The sequence below is a fragment of the Pelmatolapia mariae genome, linkage group LG22, assembly GCF_036321145.2.
Source record: "Pelmatolapia mariae isolate MD_Pm_ZW linkage group LG22, Pm_UMD_F_2, whole genome shotgun sequence".
NCBI classification, from domain to species: domain Eukaryota; kingdom Metazoa; phylum Chordata; class Actinopteri; order Cichliformes; family Cichlidae; genus Pelmatolapia; species Pelmatolapia mariae.
The window spans coordinates 9,577,381-9,596,249 of record NC_086245.2 but is presented as its reverse complement, the minus strand read 5'-3'; the positions used below and the strand labels follow the sequence as shown (position 1 = coordinate 9,596,249).

At 38.2% G+C, this 18,869-nt stretch overlaps 1 protein-coding gene across 1 annotated transcript; it reads right to left on the bottom strand.

Annotated features, from left to right (window-relative positions):
* On the bottom strand, positions 1-15,067 carry lipea (lipase, hormone-sensitive a). The gene is made up of 11 exons (XM_065470508.1): positions 15,029-15,067; positions 9,185-9,432; positions 7,944-8,228; positions 7,349-7,439; positions 7,099-7,244; positions 6,821-7,006; positions 6,271-6,420; positions 5,971-6,115; positions 5,309-5,536; positions 2,637-3,019; positions 1-1,162 (listed from the first exon to the last, which is right to left on the bottom strand). Exons 1-11 carry the CDS (start codon positions 15,036-15,038, stop codon positions 935-937), a joined length of 2,100 nt encoding a protein of 699 aa, XP_065326580.1. The 5' UTR covers positions 15,039-15,067; the 3' UTR covers positions 1-934.
* Between the last annotated feature and the right edge of the window lie 3,802 nt (positions 15,068-18,869).

Below are 18,869 nucleotides of genomic sequence, written 5' to 3'. Positions count from 1 at the left end.
TTTACTTCCTGTCAACATCTGTGACACCTAATGTTGAAGAAGGCAAGGTAATGCTCAGATTCACTAATCTGAGTTATCACCATGCACCTCATTAAAAAAATGCAAGTGCAAAAACTTCAGAGTGCAGTTTTATTCAACACAGTTGTGAAATAATAACAACATGATAAAACAGTTAATTTACACCTTATAAAGTTACTTTCACGCTGGTACCAGATACTGCTGGTAAATACAAGGTGAAGGCCTTTTTAATGGTAAGTAAACATGTGACAAACTGTAAAAAAACAAACAACAAAAAAAACCAACCAACAACCCAAAACAGATGACACACCTTATCCAAATAACAATAATAATGATAATAATAATAATACTACAGTGCATCTGGAAAGTTATTCCTATACAAGTAAACCATTAATGCCGGTCAGTTTGACGTAGGCATTGTGAAATAAAGTGTTTCTAACTTAGATCATATATGTTTAGACAGCTTTGAATTTTAGGCACAGCAGCTTACCGACTTCAGAAATCTTCCATCAGGTGATAAATTACTACAAGAGCTGGTTATTGTGATTTTCTGAGTTAAATTTCTGTTAGTCTGTGATACTCTGAATGTGCAACAGATTGTAAACATGTAAATCCTGGTAGAAAAATACTTCTTAACTATGTTTTTTGTCGTTATTATTATTAGGATCCTATTAAAGCTGGTTGTAAGAAGTTTTCAGTGGTTCTCTTGAACGCCACTACCTAAAGAAAACGCTGTGCGGGTTTAAAGTGCAGAACGACAAAGCTTCCTCCACTTTGTGCTTGTAATTCCTCCTCATTTGTTTCCGTTTTTCACTTTTCTGTCAGATCTTTCTCTCTCTATTTTTTTTCTTTATTTAGAAGTCCCAAGAATATTGGATCAGTCATCCCGATAAGTTGGCACTCTTAACATCTTTAATTAAATCTCTTCCACAAGATCATGCGGTGGGTTTTCTTGCTCAAAAACCTCCCTTATTCGTGCTATGCAGACTTCTGCAGCCACATCCGTCTCCTTGGAGAGCTGGGGCAGGCTGAGGAAGCCATGTGGGAGGTCCTTCGCCACTGTCAGACTCACAGGTTGGCCCATGTCTCGAAGCTTCTTGGCAAACATCACAGAGTCGTCCAGCAGGGCATCGAGAGCAGAGGCCTGCGTGGGCAAAAGAGTCAATTCAAATTCTGCTGTGAGTAATAGACTGCAGTTCAACTCACACTGGACTTTATATGAGGAGAAATCAAGTAAGCTAAATGTTAAAAGTGCCTTTTGTATCTAGTACATTTTCTAGAACATCTGTCCCATTGAGTCACTGTGTGACTCAGCTACCAATGATCTGTGAGTGCTACATATTGTCTCAAATGACAATCTCGAAGCACCTGTGATTAGACCTCTGCCTGTGGTCAAATTTTCTCCTCATTCCTCTCACAAAACTTTTCTTTTACCCTTTCTAAATGCATCTAAATGTGTTTCATGTGCCTCCCTGTTCTGTAGCCTTTTGAGACAGCCACAGCAATAAAGTTGCTTTAGAAACACTCTCTTGTTATGTCTTTCTACTGGAGTCATAATCAATGTTTTTCTATTCCATCTATTTTTTTCTGTTCAGGCGAACAGTCATCCCAACTGTCATAGGGCAGAGACAGGGTACACAATAGACAGTCTGTCAAAAGACTAACACAATAGCCCTTTTAGAGTGGTACCTACTCAATTCGGCTCAACTCAGTTTTTAGGGTTTTCCATTAAGTGATAGTACTTGGTAACAGGTACTTTTTAAGTACCTGCTCAACCGGGATTCCAAATGAGCAAAGTTGATCTGAAAAGGTGACGTCAATGGACTGCATGCCACTGATTGTCCAATCAATGGCATCACTCAATGAGTCATGAGAGCAACTCCTTCACAAAAAAACAAAACCAGCATTTCGAAGACCAGAAAAAAATGAACATTGTGGTTCATACGTCAGACAAAATGCCATACGCCGAGCAGTAGGTATACCATCGCCTCGATGTCCTCCATTGTCACTTGTTTGTGTCAGACACAGATGACATCACAGGACTTTTGACCGCTTTCCCATAATGCCCCGATGCACATTTATGCGGTGCTTAGTTGTAATGGAAAACAACTAAAACAGAGAGTCAAGTTGAGCCAAGGCGAGCAGAGAAGGCACTAGTGGAAAAGAGGCAACAGACACGCTCATCGACCTAACCCCATGCATGAGGCAACAGTTCTAAGCATTGCACCTTTCATGAGGAATGAATGATTTGGGGAACAGTAACAGTATTGACTTTTTATCCTGCCAGTCAAGAAGGTCACGGCTAGTAAGCAGTGACTGAACTTCAAAATAAAAGTGTGGGGATTGTTGTTATCCACTGGTTAGAGTGATAATTAAATAAAGAAAAAAATTAGTTTCAAATATACTTTGGGCAGCCCTTAGTATACATGGGCATATATATGTATACACCCATGTATACTGGATGTCTATGAGTGTGAAGCCCATGGGCAAAACTGATCAACTAAAGAAAAAGACAGAGGTGTCTATTGTGTGACAACAAATCGAGTTTTATGGCTAGAAATTCCAAAAGTTGCCCAAACCCTAATCTAAACATGAACTCTTTCCATCTCCTTTCTTACCACTATGTGCACAGGTGGCAGGCCTTTCAGCATGCTGTTGGGAGCCAGCAGGGGTGACACGAATGGATTCTTTATAACTGGACAGGATGTTGGGTCAACCATAGCAAGAGACTCAGAGCGCAGAGGCTCAAAGCCTTGTGGGTAACAAAGCTGAGCTCCAGAGTTGGGTACGGAAGCTTGGTTGGACATCTTGTGGGTTTCAGTCTGTCTCTGTGAAGACGAGCGGGAGAGCGAGCGACCTGAAGTCCGCCTTGGGTCCAGAAAGGACTGGATCCAGTTAGAGGCTCCCTGAGTGAGATCACTGAGCAGCATGGCCGTGTCTCTACTCAGAGTGCTCAGAGTGCTGCTCCCCATTGCAGGCTGCACCGTCTGGTAGTCTATACCTGAGAGGATACCAACGTTTGATCAGCAGAGGAAACAACAACCGTGAAGAAAAACAAACAAACAACAAAAAACCCACACACGAGTCTGGCACACACTTGTGAATTATTAGAGAATATCCACTGAACTACAAATCAGTAGATATGCCCAATACCTAAGAGTTTTACAAGTACTTTGTAAGGTACTTTAAAAAGAGGGTGTTCTATTGCTTATACATGAGAAGAATGACTTGTCACATATGAACAGAGGCTGGGGTCTTTCTGTATCCAGCTCAGTCCCACAGTCCAAAAACATGCTATTAGTGATTCTAAAGTTGGCCATGGATGAGAGGTAGATAAAGGGTTTGACCGTGTAACCATACAGAGCACTGTATGGTTATAAGAGGCTTGTATTTCAAAGTCTTTTCAGTGGTTAGTAAGTTGTACTTGAGAAAAACAACTGAAAAAACAGCTTCAGAAGTACTTGGGATTAAATCCATTGAACATCTATTGAATAACTCTTGGATTATCTTTGACAGAGACCTTCTGCTTCAGTCTCAAATATAACTGATGATCGTGAACAGTTGTATCACAACTACTACCCAACTACAACTTTGAGACTTTATTCCAGTAAGTCTTCTCATTTTCACCTTGATTTAAATCTAGATGTACTATAGTCTGTATACCAATAGACTCTTGGGGGATTACAACACTCATTAGTCTCTTTTTGACCCTGAAACACTTCTTGGGTACGGCCGGGTGCAAGAAGACAAACGCAACAAGTGCCATCGTTAAAAAACAACAACTCAGCAACCTAAAAGAAACCAGATGAAGAACAGCAAAACAAATGGAAGACATGTGAAATATGAGCATTAATGGATTGGTGAGGCTGTGCTGGCTTTATTTCTTTACTTATTACGCCAGTAATGAAGTCAGAGAACGAGAGGCAGTGGTGGAGTGAGCCAAAAAATAAACAAAGAGAGGGAGCGGTGTCAGTAAAAACAAAGCGGTGAATCATAAAAATAATGTGTTATTTTCAGACTGTTTTACAGCAGTTACATTCCAGAGCGCTAATAAACACACCCAGATCTCTGCTGCTCGTAACTGACGAGCAGGCTTCATCACGTCTGCTGCGGCTCCTTTGTGTGAGTTTGTGTGTATCAACCGTCACATTGACATCCAGCTCTGAAATGCACTGAGACAGCCGGGATGTAATCTGCTCTATACATTTTTAATAATAGATTCTGTGATTCGCCTCTACGCCAGCTGACTAATTTGACTATATAAGCCTTAAAATTTTAGCCAAAATGATCTTTTTAAAGTTAATTATCTGGAAATTATCAGAAAACAGATCAAACTTCCAGAGTACCAGTGCTGGTTTTTGTTACTCTGCATCACAGACATTAAATTGGTGCAGGGTTGCTAGTATATCCCATGATATTGATGCTTATAGAAAAAAACTGTGCTTTTGGCTTTAGATTGTGACACTTGAATTAACTGTAAAATTGTTTGGTTCCAGTTTTTAACAGAGCTTAAGATTGTTTATTAAGTAGGTATATCCTGAATCTATGCCGGCTACAACTTACATGAGGCTGTAACTTGTAAGTTCCCCAAAACCCCCCCAAATAATACAGAAAAACAGCGAAAACCCCAACAATCACATGACCCCCTATGAGCAAGCGCTTTGGCAACACTGGAAAGGAAAAACTCCCTTTTAACAGGAAGAAACTTCCGGCAGAATGAGGCTCAGGGAGGGGCGGCCATTGTTGAAATTATGTCATTATTTCCCGGTTTAAAAATGGCTGTGGTATGACAGCAAAAGCGGAACCACAGACAAACTGATCTTGTTTTTGTTTCTGTATATACTACAGGTCCACTCAGACAAAGCATGAAACACTTATATTATTAGAATAAAGGTGATAAATACATGTGTCTTTGTTTATTGTTTTTGGTAATCTAACTAAATATGAGTGAAAACTATACATGGTTGTGAACAACAGGTCACATGACTGAAACCTTCCAGTTTTTGCTTTGGCAGTGATACGTGGCTGACAACAGGAACACATCTAGGCGGTGCGATGAACATTAAATCGAAGGTAGGCACAGATTTTGTTTTTAGTACATGCTTAATTAGAAGTTTGACGGGGCAGACAAAACGTAAGTTTTTCCTCCCGCATTTGACGGTTTATACGTAAATCCTCTTGATATTCCGTGTTCGTGTCAGGTGGCGCCTGGATGTACTTGTGTTAAATGATCTGTAAAACAACACACCTGATCACCGTGCAGGCACACACGCCCTGCACACACACATACCTGCATAAGCATTAATGCACTTTGTGAGTACACCTAGAGGCAGCAGCGGGTCAATGAGAGTGAGCAGGCGGGAGGGTGAGGCATCGGTGGTGAGCAAAGTGGCGGGGTAGGCAGCCATAATGCCGTCAGGGATTCGGATGCCGGTGGATATGGCCTTCATGGACACGGTGATGCAGAGGTTCCCTCCAGCGCTGTCGCCTGCCAGACAAACGCGCTCTGCAGTGGAGCCTGACAATAAAAACAAAAATAATTCCCACAATAATTCTTTGGGACCATGGCTGCAGATTCAGATGTGCTGTTGTGATGTTTTTAAACTGTAAAAATACTTCCTGCCATGATCTTGTCAATCTAGTGCTCAATCTACTACTTGCAGTAAATGCAGTCATTTATGTGTGGTGTACTGTTGTGTACTTTTTTTTTTTTACTTAAGCTATCTCAGACTATTTATCATCTGTTTTTAAATTAATCTCTCATGGGAAAAAAAATAGAGAAGAGAAAAGTTTCAAAAATTCTCAGAAAAACTTATAAGAAAGACGAAATTTGAAAAAATAGGTTATTATGGACTGGTTTTACTGGTTTGCCCCACTTTAAATCAAATTAGGCAACATGTGGTCCATGAATTACAATGAGTTTAGCTTTACAGTAATATAACACACACTGACCCAGCAGATGACAGTTATTCAGTGCCCAGCAGTAGGCGTAAAAACATTCCTCTAGAGCTCTGGGAAAGGGTGCTTCAGGTGACAGAGAGTAGTCGACGGAGAGGACCGGGACATTCAGCTCCTTCGACCAGCTGCGAAGATAGTTCTGCAACACGAGTGGGTTAAAAGGCATGCAATTAATTTATTTTCACAGGAATGCAAGATCTAGTGCTACCTGTTACTATTATTATTCATTGGAATTTGAGTAGAATTAATCAGAACAGCTATGACAGATAAAAAAGGCTGTCTTCTGTAGTGTACCTCGTGAGATTTCGAAGTCTGGGCCACAAAGCCCCCTCCATGGAAGTGGATGAGCAGCCAGGGGGAGCGAGGCTGTTTCTGTACCCAGGGCAGATGGGTGGAGATGGGGGGAGGCTTAGTACGGGACAAAACTAGAAGCTCTTCACTGTCCTGTAAAGTGAAAGGATGAGGAATGAGATCATAAAATAAAGGAAACAAAGCAATCAAGTCTTTTAACAGAAGTCACCTTTCAGCACGTGTACAACCACATTTTTGCAGCTCTCTAATGAAAACCTTGAATATTTCCCCTGTGCTCATTTTTCATTGCCCATCCATAAGCAAATTTTAGTGGTTACTAAAATAGCTCCACTAGTTTTATCCAATCTCAAAAACACATAATACAAAAAATACAAAATGTATTTACTGCGCTTATTCTGTAAAAAGTCTGATCCTCACCATATTGGTCAGTCGTGTCAACAACTGTATTTACATATTATAGTCTTTTAAAAGCCTTCTCTACATAAAATGTCTTTTTTCTTCTTCTTCTACTCTACGAGTTGTTGACCTTCACCTGTCCTTCTCGGAGTTCATAGGAGATCAGACGCATGTGGACTGGCCCGGGGCCCCAGTGAGCTATTGGAGGTGACACAGTGACAGACAGCCTGGGGTCGGAGGCCAGAGGAAGGCGTAGAGTGACTGGAGGCACGGTCATGGTGAAGTTTACTTGCACTTGTTTGGAGGCTATTCTGTTGAAGCCCTGAAAAGAGTAAGAAATGGAAGAAAGTTCAAATGCTGAAGATAACTTTAGGTAAAAGACAAGCAAAAGAAGGAGTCTGTGATACTGCCTACTGATAATAGGCCGGACTCTGTGAGGTTCCAGAAGGACTTCCAGAACTGCATGTCCAGATTCTGGGTAATGCGCTCAAACTCAGCGCCCCGGAGCTCTGGATCAATAACATACTTCCCTGATGTGAGGAGAGACAAGGCTGCTGTTCCTAAAGGAGGACAGATACTTATTTTAAAGATGGTTAAAGGTAAAAATGCCCATTCAGAAGAAAGAAATGTAACTTTTGACAACATCCTAAACAAAACCCCTCACCTAAGCCAGACTGTTGTTTACCATAGGTTTCTCCATATGAAACCATACTTATGACAACAGTCTGCAGGAACGGGCGAATGGAAGGGGAGTACTGTGAAACAAAATAAGAAGGGCATTTAATAAATACATTCAAAAGACAGGCATCTTACTTATTTTTACAAGTATTAATTACCACCACAAAACATAAGAGACTTGTGTGAACGACCTAGGGATCGGTTCACCCTGCCTGGGACAGGGTTACCACGGGCTCACCCTGGAACCAGGCCCAGGAGCATCTGGTGGCCGGGCCTTAGTCCATGGGGCCCAGTGTAAACTTGCCTAATCTGCATATAGTAAGTGTAATGAGCCTATATTACAGTACTTAATGATAGTCTGTGAAGTCTTTGCTTTTATTTCTAAATAATAAAAATAAATGTAATTTAGCTGCCAGAAATTAAATCGCAGTTAAAATCCTTGTCATGTTTTTATTAGGGGAAAGGTCTAAACCTACTGCACGGCTGCAGGTGGCAGAATTGACAAATCAAACCAACAAAAAAAATAAAAAAATAATAAAACAATAAAGCTGATTAAAAATATGTCTCCACTGTTGGCTGACCTGAAAGCCCAGACAGCGGCCGTAGAAACACGCTTTGTGCATGGAGGAGTACTCTTGCACAAAGCTGCGGCTCAGGTCCTCGTCCTGCAGGGAGTACAGCTGGCCGCAGTCGTTGTCGTTGATCAGCTGCTGGGCGAGATGGAGAAGGGCTCGGAGCTGGCAAAGGGCGCTGCAGTACGCCTCCATCTCAGACGTGTTGTGGTCAACCCTGAAGAAGGGGTTGCTGTAATTGGAGGCAATGTAACGGGCCTTGTGGATGATGTGCAAAAGGCAAGCCTCCAAGACCTGAAAGAAACAACAGGATGAGAGGTTGGAAGGCAATAATACATGAAATGCACATGTTTATTATGGCTTTTCATGAAATATAGTTAATTTTAAAAAAGGCTCTCATGCAGCCCAATCACACACTGAGATGATGGGCTTTTTATATTTGTAGTGATTATTATAACATTTATGATGTGCTCCAAAACCTATGAAAATTTAAGATTGAACCAAGATTAAAACAATCTTGGTTCAATCTTGGTACCTACTATATAAATTTAAGGAAGAACTACATTTCACAGTAGTGTAACCACCAAACCTTAAACCACACAGGAAGTCAACCATTTTTAAACCATTAAAGAATTTTGTGGTTGTTTTCCAATTTGCAGAGTTTGTACTTTAATTCACTGCAGAGAATTAATCAGACTGATATCATATTTTGTCATAGTTTGTTTGTTAATTATTAATTTGTTTTATTCCTATGCACAATGTCCAATATTTCTCATGCTTTAGGAGTGTCTGTATAACTCAAGGTATCAACAGATTTTTTTAAATTTAAGGTTTACACATAAAAAAGATATCTTGAACTGAATTCATATTTAATTTAACTGATATTTTTATATTGTCGCTGAATTTCTATAAACTTAAAAAAAACAAAAAAACTCAAATGAAAAACCTAAATGGAAAAATATGTTAACTGAGCAAAAACAATAGGGTCCAACCCTCCCATGATCCTGAACTGGATAAGCAGAAGAAAATGGATAAACAGATGAATAAAAATGAGTGAATCGGTACTTGAATCATCTGAAACCCACACTTCTAATATTTGCAGAAATACAAATATTAAAATGTTGTTGTTGTTAAAATGCAATAACCTACAATCTAATAAACCGATTTTTTTCTAATAATTTAAACCAAAGATCTGAAAAACCAAACACACTGTTAGTCACATAACACACACGGTCCAGCCAGCGTCATACCTTGACCAGCGTGCGGTAGCCATTCCCGGGTGTTTGTGCATCAAAGTCATAATGGTGATAGACAGCGGTGAAGCAGGTTACTACAGGCTCCAGGGCTCGACCATGTTCCTGAATCTGTTTCACACAAGTGACCAGACGCTCAACAGCAGTGCCGTGTGGCAAACGAGAAGGCCCGCAAAAAACAGAGATGTTGTCTTGGCATACTTTCTCCAAGGTCGCAAACACAACCTTGTGGTCCATTTCTGGGGCTGTGAAGGAAAGAGAGGGAAAGAAGAAGAGACCACCGAGTGAAACTTGTCATTCATTTGAAGCTCTCTGTGTTGATACAGCAAACCTCTGATGTGCGCTTTATACATCTAAATAAAAGACTTAGGGGAAACCCATAGATCGCAATGATCTCATTGCCAGTGATTACACTGTATTATCTGTTCAAGGGTTGAAGTTCAACTGACCTCATGAGAGCAGCTGACTGTGATGCAATAAAGAGCAATAAAGATAACATCAGTATTTGTTTTTGTAACTTTTTTTTTTCTTTTCAGAGACATTGTAAGGAGAAAACGTGGCAGTCACAAAATAATAAACAAATCTGTGGAAGACTTCTGTAATGGCAAAGATGGCGCATCTCCAAATGAAAATAAAATGAAACACGCCCTTTATTATAATATAACTGGGAACGTATCCAGTAGTGTACTGGCCATTGGGTCTGTGCTGCATCATACTGTCAGCAATTAATCTTGCAAAAAATGTTTAAGTAATATAACAATGTCACGTTGCAACATCTTTGCTATAACAACACCATTTACCTTCCCTAACAACGACACATTGCGTGATGTCTTACATCTGATGATTTAGCTGTGGGTCGGGGAACTCCAGGGCTCAAGGTCCGGTGTCCTGCAGGTTTTAAATGTGTCCTTGATCCAATACAGCCGATTTAAATGGCTAAATTACGTTCACAACATGTCATGTCATGTCACTCTAGAATCAGCAGACTCTGATCAATTAAAGGGAAGTCAAAGTAGATGTTTCTTTACACAAAAATAATTCTTCCCGGTCTCTTCCCACAGTGAGGAATAGTTTTTTAATTCAACACTGGTGTCTAATTGGCACCCTATATTGAATTAAAACTGGAAAAAGTTGAATTAATGCATTCCTAAATATCACACACACACAACACAGGAGAGGACATTCACCCACTAAAGATCATATTGCATATTAGGGGTGGGGGAAAAAATCGATACTGTGTAGTATCGTGATATTTTGTTTGCTAGTAATGTATCGATACAGGGACAGCAGAAATTGATATTTTGTTACAAAAAAAGGTTTTGTGGACTGGAACATGCTCTGACTTCAGAGCATGTTGATCAGCTCCTTTTTCTGAACAAGAATCCTGACATTCCTTCACTGTCCAAATGTGTTTAACTTTTTTATGGCAGCAATAAACATGACAGTTTACTTATTTTAATTTAAGACATGTTTTATTTTAATTAAGTTTAAAACTTTTTTATTTAATGTAAAATTATATTTTGTTTTAATTTACGTTCAAATTCTTCAGTGAAGGGGCTGCATAGTTTTCACAAATTGCATAGTTCAGAATAGCTATAATTGTACCAGATGGTTGCATTCAGTTAAGTTGGACTAGACTGTAATACAAACCGTTCAGATTGTCAACAATAAAACTGACTGAAATGAGAGAAAGACTGAGTGTGAGACTTTGTTATTAGATAAAATGAATATTGATAAAGTTTACCTTTATGTACAGAATCTGAATATCGCAAAATATTTTAAAAAATTGCAATAATATCGTATCGTGCGATAAGTATTGTGATAATATCGTATCGTGGGATGTATGGTGATTCCCACCTCTATTGCATATGATGATTAATAAAAAGAGCAGTCAGTTTAACATGCATCGTCATGCTACATTAAAAGCCATTGTGGAAATGGTCATGGAGACAATGGACCAGTGTGTGTGGTGTGGCTTTACTAAAAAAAGAAAAGTAAAATCTTTCATGTCAGCAGCAGCTGTCAGAGCACAGAGCCTGCAGCGAAGAGTGAAATCGGGACACCGTGCCAAATGTGGAGATGCTCATAAACACTGAAAGCTTTGTCGCAGTTTTGACACATGGTCGATTGTGTTTTTCTATTTCTGGGCAGCACTCCGTGCCTTAGAGAGATGACCTTTAGGCTTCTCACAATATTTTAATGCTATAAGGGCTGCAGTGTGATGCACATCTGCCTGCAAAGCCCACTAAACAGCGGTTAGAAACAAGCTCGCACAGATGACAAGGGCTGCAGCTATAGATTATAGTAATCTACTATTCTATCGCTAATTGAGCAATAATAAATATTCAACAGAGTAAAATGAACTGCTTATTTTTGACATTGCAATGTTTTTATTAGTTTCACTGCATACCACATTTGTCAAAAAAGCCTTACTGCTGTATTTGCGTGCCATATCAAAAACATATTTCTTAAGAAAATATTTTCTTAAATGCAAAATTAAATAATTAAATAATCTGAAGTATGGTGATATTAGATAAAAATAGGTATACATACTTACATTAACAGATGGAAAAATAAGAGTTCTGACATTATTATATCTTCAGGATGAAGTAGATTTGGTGTGTGTTGTCTGTGTGTTTACGTGTGGTAGTGAATAAGTGAGTTTGTAAGCCTATAAATGAGCATGTGCAATGAAGAAAAGCGAGTATATCAGCATTCTCAGAACTGAGGCTTGACCTGTGGTTTGATGTAAAATTTCATGGTGCAGAAAATGGAAGTTCTGATGGTGTAGATGCTGATAATGTTAATAATTGATGTTAATAATAATTCAGTGCCCAGCCTAACAGTGCCAGGTCAGTGGCCCATGCAAAACTTTACTGGTTTGCATTTATTTTTAGATGTTTAAGTAGTTAGTTAACTACTGTGTGTGACTAGCCAAATAGTTGACTAACCGTTGCTACTGTCACTAGTTGGTACCAGATGTAATAGTCATTTAATCTAATTGTTTTATACATTAATTGATACACGATGCCAGTAAATAGTTGTGTCCTAATGTTATGCAACCATCTACTACCAGATGCATATGATGAGAAACGACATTAAATCTGTTAACCTCGGCCTGATTTGTTGTTAACGCTATTATTGCTAGTTCTTTTAAAGGTGAAAAAATTAGATTGCAGATAAACGTATCATGTATGCAGAGGAGTCTAGTCATACATCGAAAGGAGTCAGCTGAGGCCTTCTGGGTAAGGTGTTCCGACCGATGTATGCAGCGGTTGGCCTGGGAACACCTCGACGTTTCTCTTGATAAGCTGGAGGAGGTGGGTGGGGAGAGAGAATTCTCAGCTTCCCTGCTTAGGTTGCTGTCCCCATGACCCAACTTCAGATAAGCAGAAGAAAATGGATGGATGACTTATCGTTTTGTTATTTTAGATTTGAACTTTCATTGAAGCGGTTGCCATAAATTTTCAAACAGCGTGCATAAAACACGGCACAAAATCACCCTTTTTAGTCACGGTTTATTCATTTTTCAGGTTTTAATTTATCATGTTTTTAACAACCCATTAACATTTTTGCAGTAACATGTTTTTATATCATATTTAACATCAATTTAGTGTTTTTCTTCTTCACTGTCTGGACTACAATGTGCAATGTTTATAAAGCACCATGCAAGGTGCTGCACAGTAAAGCAACATGATTCGTTATTGAAGAATGGGATTAAAGGTTTAAATTGTCTCTGTTTAAAAGGCTTTGGACATAAAACAGTTCCCAAATTTGGCTTTATATCTGAGTGTAATTTTTAGTTTTAGCCTAGTTGGTTAGTCTAATTTACTTTCCTTGTTTAGTCGACAAGGAACTTAGTAGCCAGGAATATCCCTAGTTGTAAAACAATTTAATTTATATTTTACTTAGATTTTATAATAAATATGCAAAATAATGTTATCAAAGAGTTGAAATAATGTCACCCTCTTAGATTCCCCCCTGCTTGTTGTACCTACTGTTGTGACAGAAAACAGGACTGCTTTCAACAGCTTTCAGCAAATTGCCCAGTTCAAACATGGTATGATTGGGTTAGGAGTTCATCTGAACTTCTCCAGCTTTAGCTTTGGCTTCACACTCAACTATGACACCATCACTGTCACTACTGCTGTTGTGTTATCAGTCTTTTTGTTTAAAAACTGGGGCCTGGGTGGATTTAATGTTGTAATACTCTGCATTCACAGTGGGGGCTCTTAGATACACTTCTACTACAGGTTTATTTTTAGCCACAAGTGTGGAAGAAACACTTGCCTTTGAATGGTGACAACTAAGTGTTACAGAGTTGTGGATTAAAGAAAGCACCAAAGCAAACAGATTGTGTTGAGGGGTTTTTTGTGTAATCAAGTTACTTGCTGATTCGCTGCAGGCCTACAGATAACAAAAACTCTGTTCACTTCCCTTTTCTGAGATTGTTCCCAATGTAAAGGTCAAAGTGCAATTTCAAAGAATCATTCAGCTCCACTGTTTCTTAGAAACACCAGTGGTAACTAGGACCCCAACCACAAATAAACATCAGTTCTTGGGAACATCATCAGAAAAGTTTATTCCTTACGGCTATACTTTGAAGATCTGTGTAAGTTCATGGAAAAGCCTACAAAAAGAGATCACTTGCACTTCTTTGCATTTTCTTTTTTTCTCCTGTTGAGCTTTTCAGAAGTCTGATCAGATGATTAATTTTATTTTGTGCTTTTAGACACTATTTAGCTGCAGCTCTTGATATTATTTGGCAACCAATGCCTTTCATATGCTGCAGATCCTTTTTCCCCTTCCTTCACAAACTTGAATGAAACTGCTTTCCTGTTAGCCTACTTATCCTCAGCACAGGGCCATCTATCTATGTTTGTCTGCGGAAAAACAACAAAAACTACCTCACAAAAGGGTAGTGCTTGTGGCTCACCATCCATGGCTCCTCACATATGAAACTGCGCAACTACTTTATCTTTTACACATACATATATTTTAATACTTGCTACTGATTTATGTTGTCTAAAGGTAGGATTATTACTGCTCATTACTAAATGATGAATGTTTACATTTTAACAACTGGAGTTTAAAATGTAAACGAATATCACCGGACAACGCAATCAACACTTAGACCGAAACAACACCCTAAATTATAATTTCACTCTGCCGCTGGTCAGATGTGAAACGTGACTCACTGTTCCACCTGCAATGGTCCGGTTTTGTGATAATATTACAGTGATTCCGTGTTTCAGTTTCGAAGTTACATAACCAAAACTAAACTAAATGAGCCATTCGTGGCAGCTTGGTGACATCTGTTTAACGATGAGTCCACGCCTCTTTCGACGTGAGCAAACTTGCTTCCCTGCTAAATCTCTTTATTCATCAAAGTGAAAAGCCTGGCTTGTCACATGGCAACCCCTTTCAAACTAAACAGCTAACAGTAGCAAACACCTGTCAGCAACAGCGGTAGCAGGCTGCTCTGTCCGCTATCAGTTTCCTTCCCGGACATTGGTTTCACATTTACAGTCTGTATCATTCCGCGTTTTAAACAGCAAATCTGATATCTTAAACGCTGAAAACGCGCCCACTGTCGAAGCTAACAACGAGCAATAGTTTGCTACCGGTGACAACTTCGCCCATAACGCGAAGTTTCGGGACTGTAAGCTCTTCCTCCTCCAACACTGCCAAATGCCACCGTTTACAAACAGATACAACCACCTAAAACGTCGCTAACGTTTCTTTAGCTGGATAACACTGTGGAGATGAGCCTAACACGACAGATGTTATGTTATGTGGGCGGTTATGTGACTTCGTTGTGTAGTAAATGCCTTCACTCACCTTCCCGCATCTTCTTCCTTGATCTTCTGACGATCTCTGTGAGCGCGCCCGCAGAATGCTGGGTAACGTCATGTGAGAAAAGCGCGTTCACGCGTCTACCATGACACCAGTTAGCATTATTATTAATCCACAGGTGGGATAAAAACAAGGATTATCAATACTGAGCTGCATATTTTGATGCCATGACAGCCATTCTATTATGTAATCTGATTTAAATCAAAGTTCTGATGACTAGGACATTTATTCACTATATATTAGTGGCAAGACAGTCAGGACAAGCAAGGCAATTGGTGTCTTCCTTGACAAATTACAAAGTAAAGCAATCTCTGTTCTTTCATCTTAGAGGCCTCTACTACTACTACCAAGGTAACTTCAGGATTAACTCTGGGTTGTCTTTACTACAGAGGTGGCTCACTTCTTATCGGGGTCCCAAAAAGTTGATTCTGTTCATTGGGACATATCGTTTTTGTAATAGAGTGAATTGTTGCCCCCCAGTATTCTAACCAAGAATTTCACAACTAGCGACCAGAATTTTTAAATTTTCAGTGTTAAAGAGGGTGTTGAAGGACTGTTAAAACATAAGAAAAAACACGGCTGCAATGGAGCAGACTTTAGCAGTAGCATCGATTAGCTAACATGGCAATGCATGTGGGTCGTGTTGTCGAATATAATGAATCGAAGGAAGATTTTGAGTCATATTTGGAGCAGTTGGAGAAACTGATGTGGGCAAATGATGTTTCTGATGAGAAGAAAGTGTGCACATAAAGGACAGAACAGACAAGAGGGTAATAACAAAATAAAGAGCTGGAAGGGACCTAAAAAGACACAGGAGCAAAGAAACCATGCTATCAATGTGGTGGAAACATTCAGGACATGAGTGCCTTCCCTGTGTTCCACGTTTAGTTTAGTGGAACAAAGGGAAGGCACAGTGACAGAAAACTGAAGACTAGAAACTATAAATATAACATAAGCAGAAAACAACTAAGAACCATGAATAGTACGGAATCACACAGTATGATTAAAACAAGAAATATACAAACACTGGGTTACGATTTTGTTTTTCTGTATTTAGCCAATTCATTGTGGAGACTCCAGGTTGTGCTGTTGCCATTATAATTGTAAATTTTGCTTAAGTAGTAGAAAGTAATCATATTGCTTCGAAGGAGGAATTTAAAGCTGAATCCAGAAGTTGTTTTTTATGATTGTTTATCTACTAATAGTAATTTTGTTTGCAAACATTCAGAATCTCTGAAAACTGCTAATAGTCAAATTTAAGAAGAACGTTTTTGTCATAATAATAATTACAAAACAAAAGAATCAAACAGTCAAACAATCAAAAAACGATTCAGAGACAGGTTGCTTATGTACTACAGTTAAAACATTCACTCCATGGGAGTCTCTAGTGGCCATCAGATTAGTTGCAGCTATCAGGACATCTATAGTGTACAGAATATTTAACAATAATATATATTTCGCAGGAGGCAATGTCATATTTGAGACACTGGAGGGAATAAAAGGCTGTAATGCAATTGCAAGAAAAAGCCTGTAATGTCCAATAATGCAGTTGTACAACTAGTTGATTAAAGTCAAGTAACTACCCAATTTTGTCAAGGTTAGCTCAACTTAGAAAAAGGTTAGCTCAACAATAGAAAAACATAACTAATTATATTTTAAGAACATTTTAAATGATTCGTCTTGGGTAAAGAAATATATATATATATATATATATATATATATATATATATATATAAATCTTAATGTTGAATAAATACTGAATGAAGAATTTGAAAACACCCCACAGATTTATAAAGCCATTTAAATAAAGAATTCTGTGCTTAAATAATGAATTGTACAATAAAATATACATTTGTAAATTCATTTACAAATTCATTTTTTAATTTGTTTATTAATTCAAACATGACTAAAGTATTTTTTATTTAATATTTAAATTTAAAATAAAAACACTATTTTTTAACCAATATTTCAAAATGAATTATTAATCTATTAATAGATACTTCAAATTGAAAATGAATTTCACAAAAAAGACTTAAACTCTCAATCAAAACCTTATTTTAAACATTTTTTAATTCCAAAATAAAAAAAACAGATCTTCAAAATCGTTTTTTAAAACACAATTTAAAAAGAGAAATAAGTATATGGATTCAAAATTCAGAGATTTATTTCTGACATTTAAAATGGTGATTCCACAACTCATTTGAAAATCCACTTCCCTTTCCTGTTAGTTCACAGATTAGCATTTATATTAGCATATTGAGTAGCTCTGGGATTAAACAGGATTATCTCCTGGATTAGCTGCCTGGATTTTTCTACACTGCTGTTTGTGCTCATAACTTTGCGTTGCTAATAAGTGTAAGCACGCACAAAAGCTGAAATTGATTCAGTTTAGTACTTTTCTCTGTACGCTCTGCTTATAATGGCCCTGAATGCTGTGATATATTGAGCAAATGATGTAGAAATAATTTTAACAGAGGTCATAAAGTAATTAAGTCACTGCTGTAATTTTATTTGTTTATATTTTGTTTTTGTGTAAAGGTTTGTTTGATGACAACTTGGACTCCTCTGTGAGATGAGGACACACCCACATCTGTTCCATACCACAGTCATGGAGGATGTTATAGCTCATAGTCTGCTTTGTGGCATCAGACACACACACACAGGAAAACCATCAACTGGACTTCATGCAGGAGAGACTGCCTCAGTGATGATTGTCTCTGCGTCCTCTACTTTACCTCGTAATCATTATCTCCTTTAACACACAATATAAAGTCACACCAAAAGCATTGTGTAACTTTACTAAGAATGACGTCTGTAACTTGTACACATTTGTACTTTTACTTGTTTTATGAGCTCAGTCCACAGGCACACAGTTGGAGGTTCAGCTCTCTGTTTCACTGCAGGGTCCCGTTATTCTTCACATATCCGTGTCGGGCAGAGTGTCAATCCGGAGGCTGAATGGCCCTTGTGCAAGCATACACACTTCTTAGCAGTGCATGCGTATGTCCAACCAATCAGGGAGCTCCTTACACTGTTGCATAGCTAATATGTATTGCTTTGGGATTTCAGAAATCAGATGGCTAATCCAATAATTAATCTGTCAACTAATCCAGGACCTAACCCAGTAGTTAATCTGTTAGCTAAACCACTTTTGAATGAGTTGTGGAATCGCCATTTAAAATGTCAGAAATATATTTGTTGAAAATCTTTGATTTTTTAATCCATTTACTTATTTCTCTTTTTAAAATTGTGTTTTTAAAACAATTTTGAAAATCTGTTTTTTAATTTTGGAATTCCAAAATAATTTTTGAAATGAGGTTTTGATTGAGAGTTTAATTCTTTTTTTGTGAACCTTATTTTTGATTTAAAGTATTTATTAATAGATGAATAATTCATTTTAAAATATTGATTTAAAAACAGTGTTTTTATTTTAAATTAAATTATTAAATAATATTGAATTACTTTAGTAGTGTTTGAATAAATAAAATGAAAAATGAATTTGTAAAGGAATTTACAAATGAATATTTTATTGTACAATTCATTATTAAGCACAGAATTCTTTATTTTGATGCGTGTGGCTCCTCCATATAGGGGCGGTCACCTGTTGTTCAGCACTTATAAGTATCCGATTCAGGGACATAGGTAAGGTCATCACCGTCACAGTGTGTTTATTCAACATTCGGTGCTACTTCCCTGAACTGTCAAACAGGTCACACTCTGCGTCTACTGATATTCATGCAGGTGCTCTTATTTAACATCCTCTCCTCTGCAGTTTCATACCATAAACAGATTTTATAAGACATAAACATGTAATGACTTTGCTTAA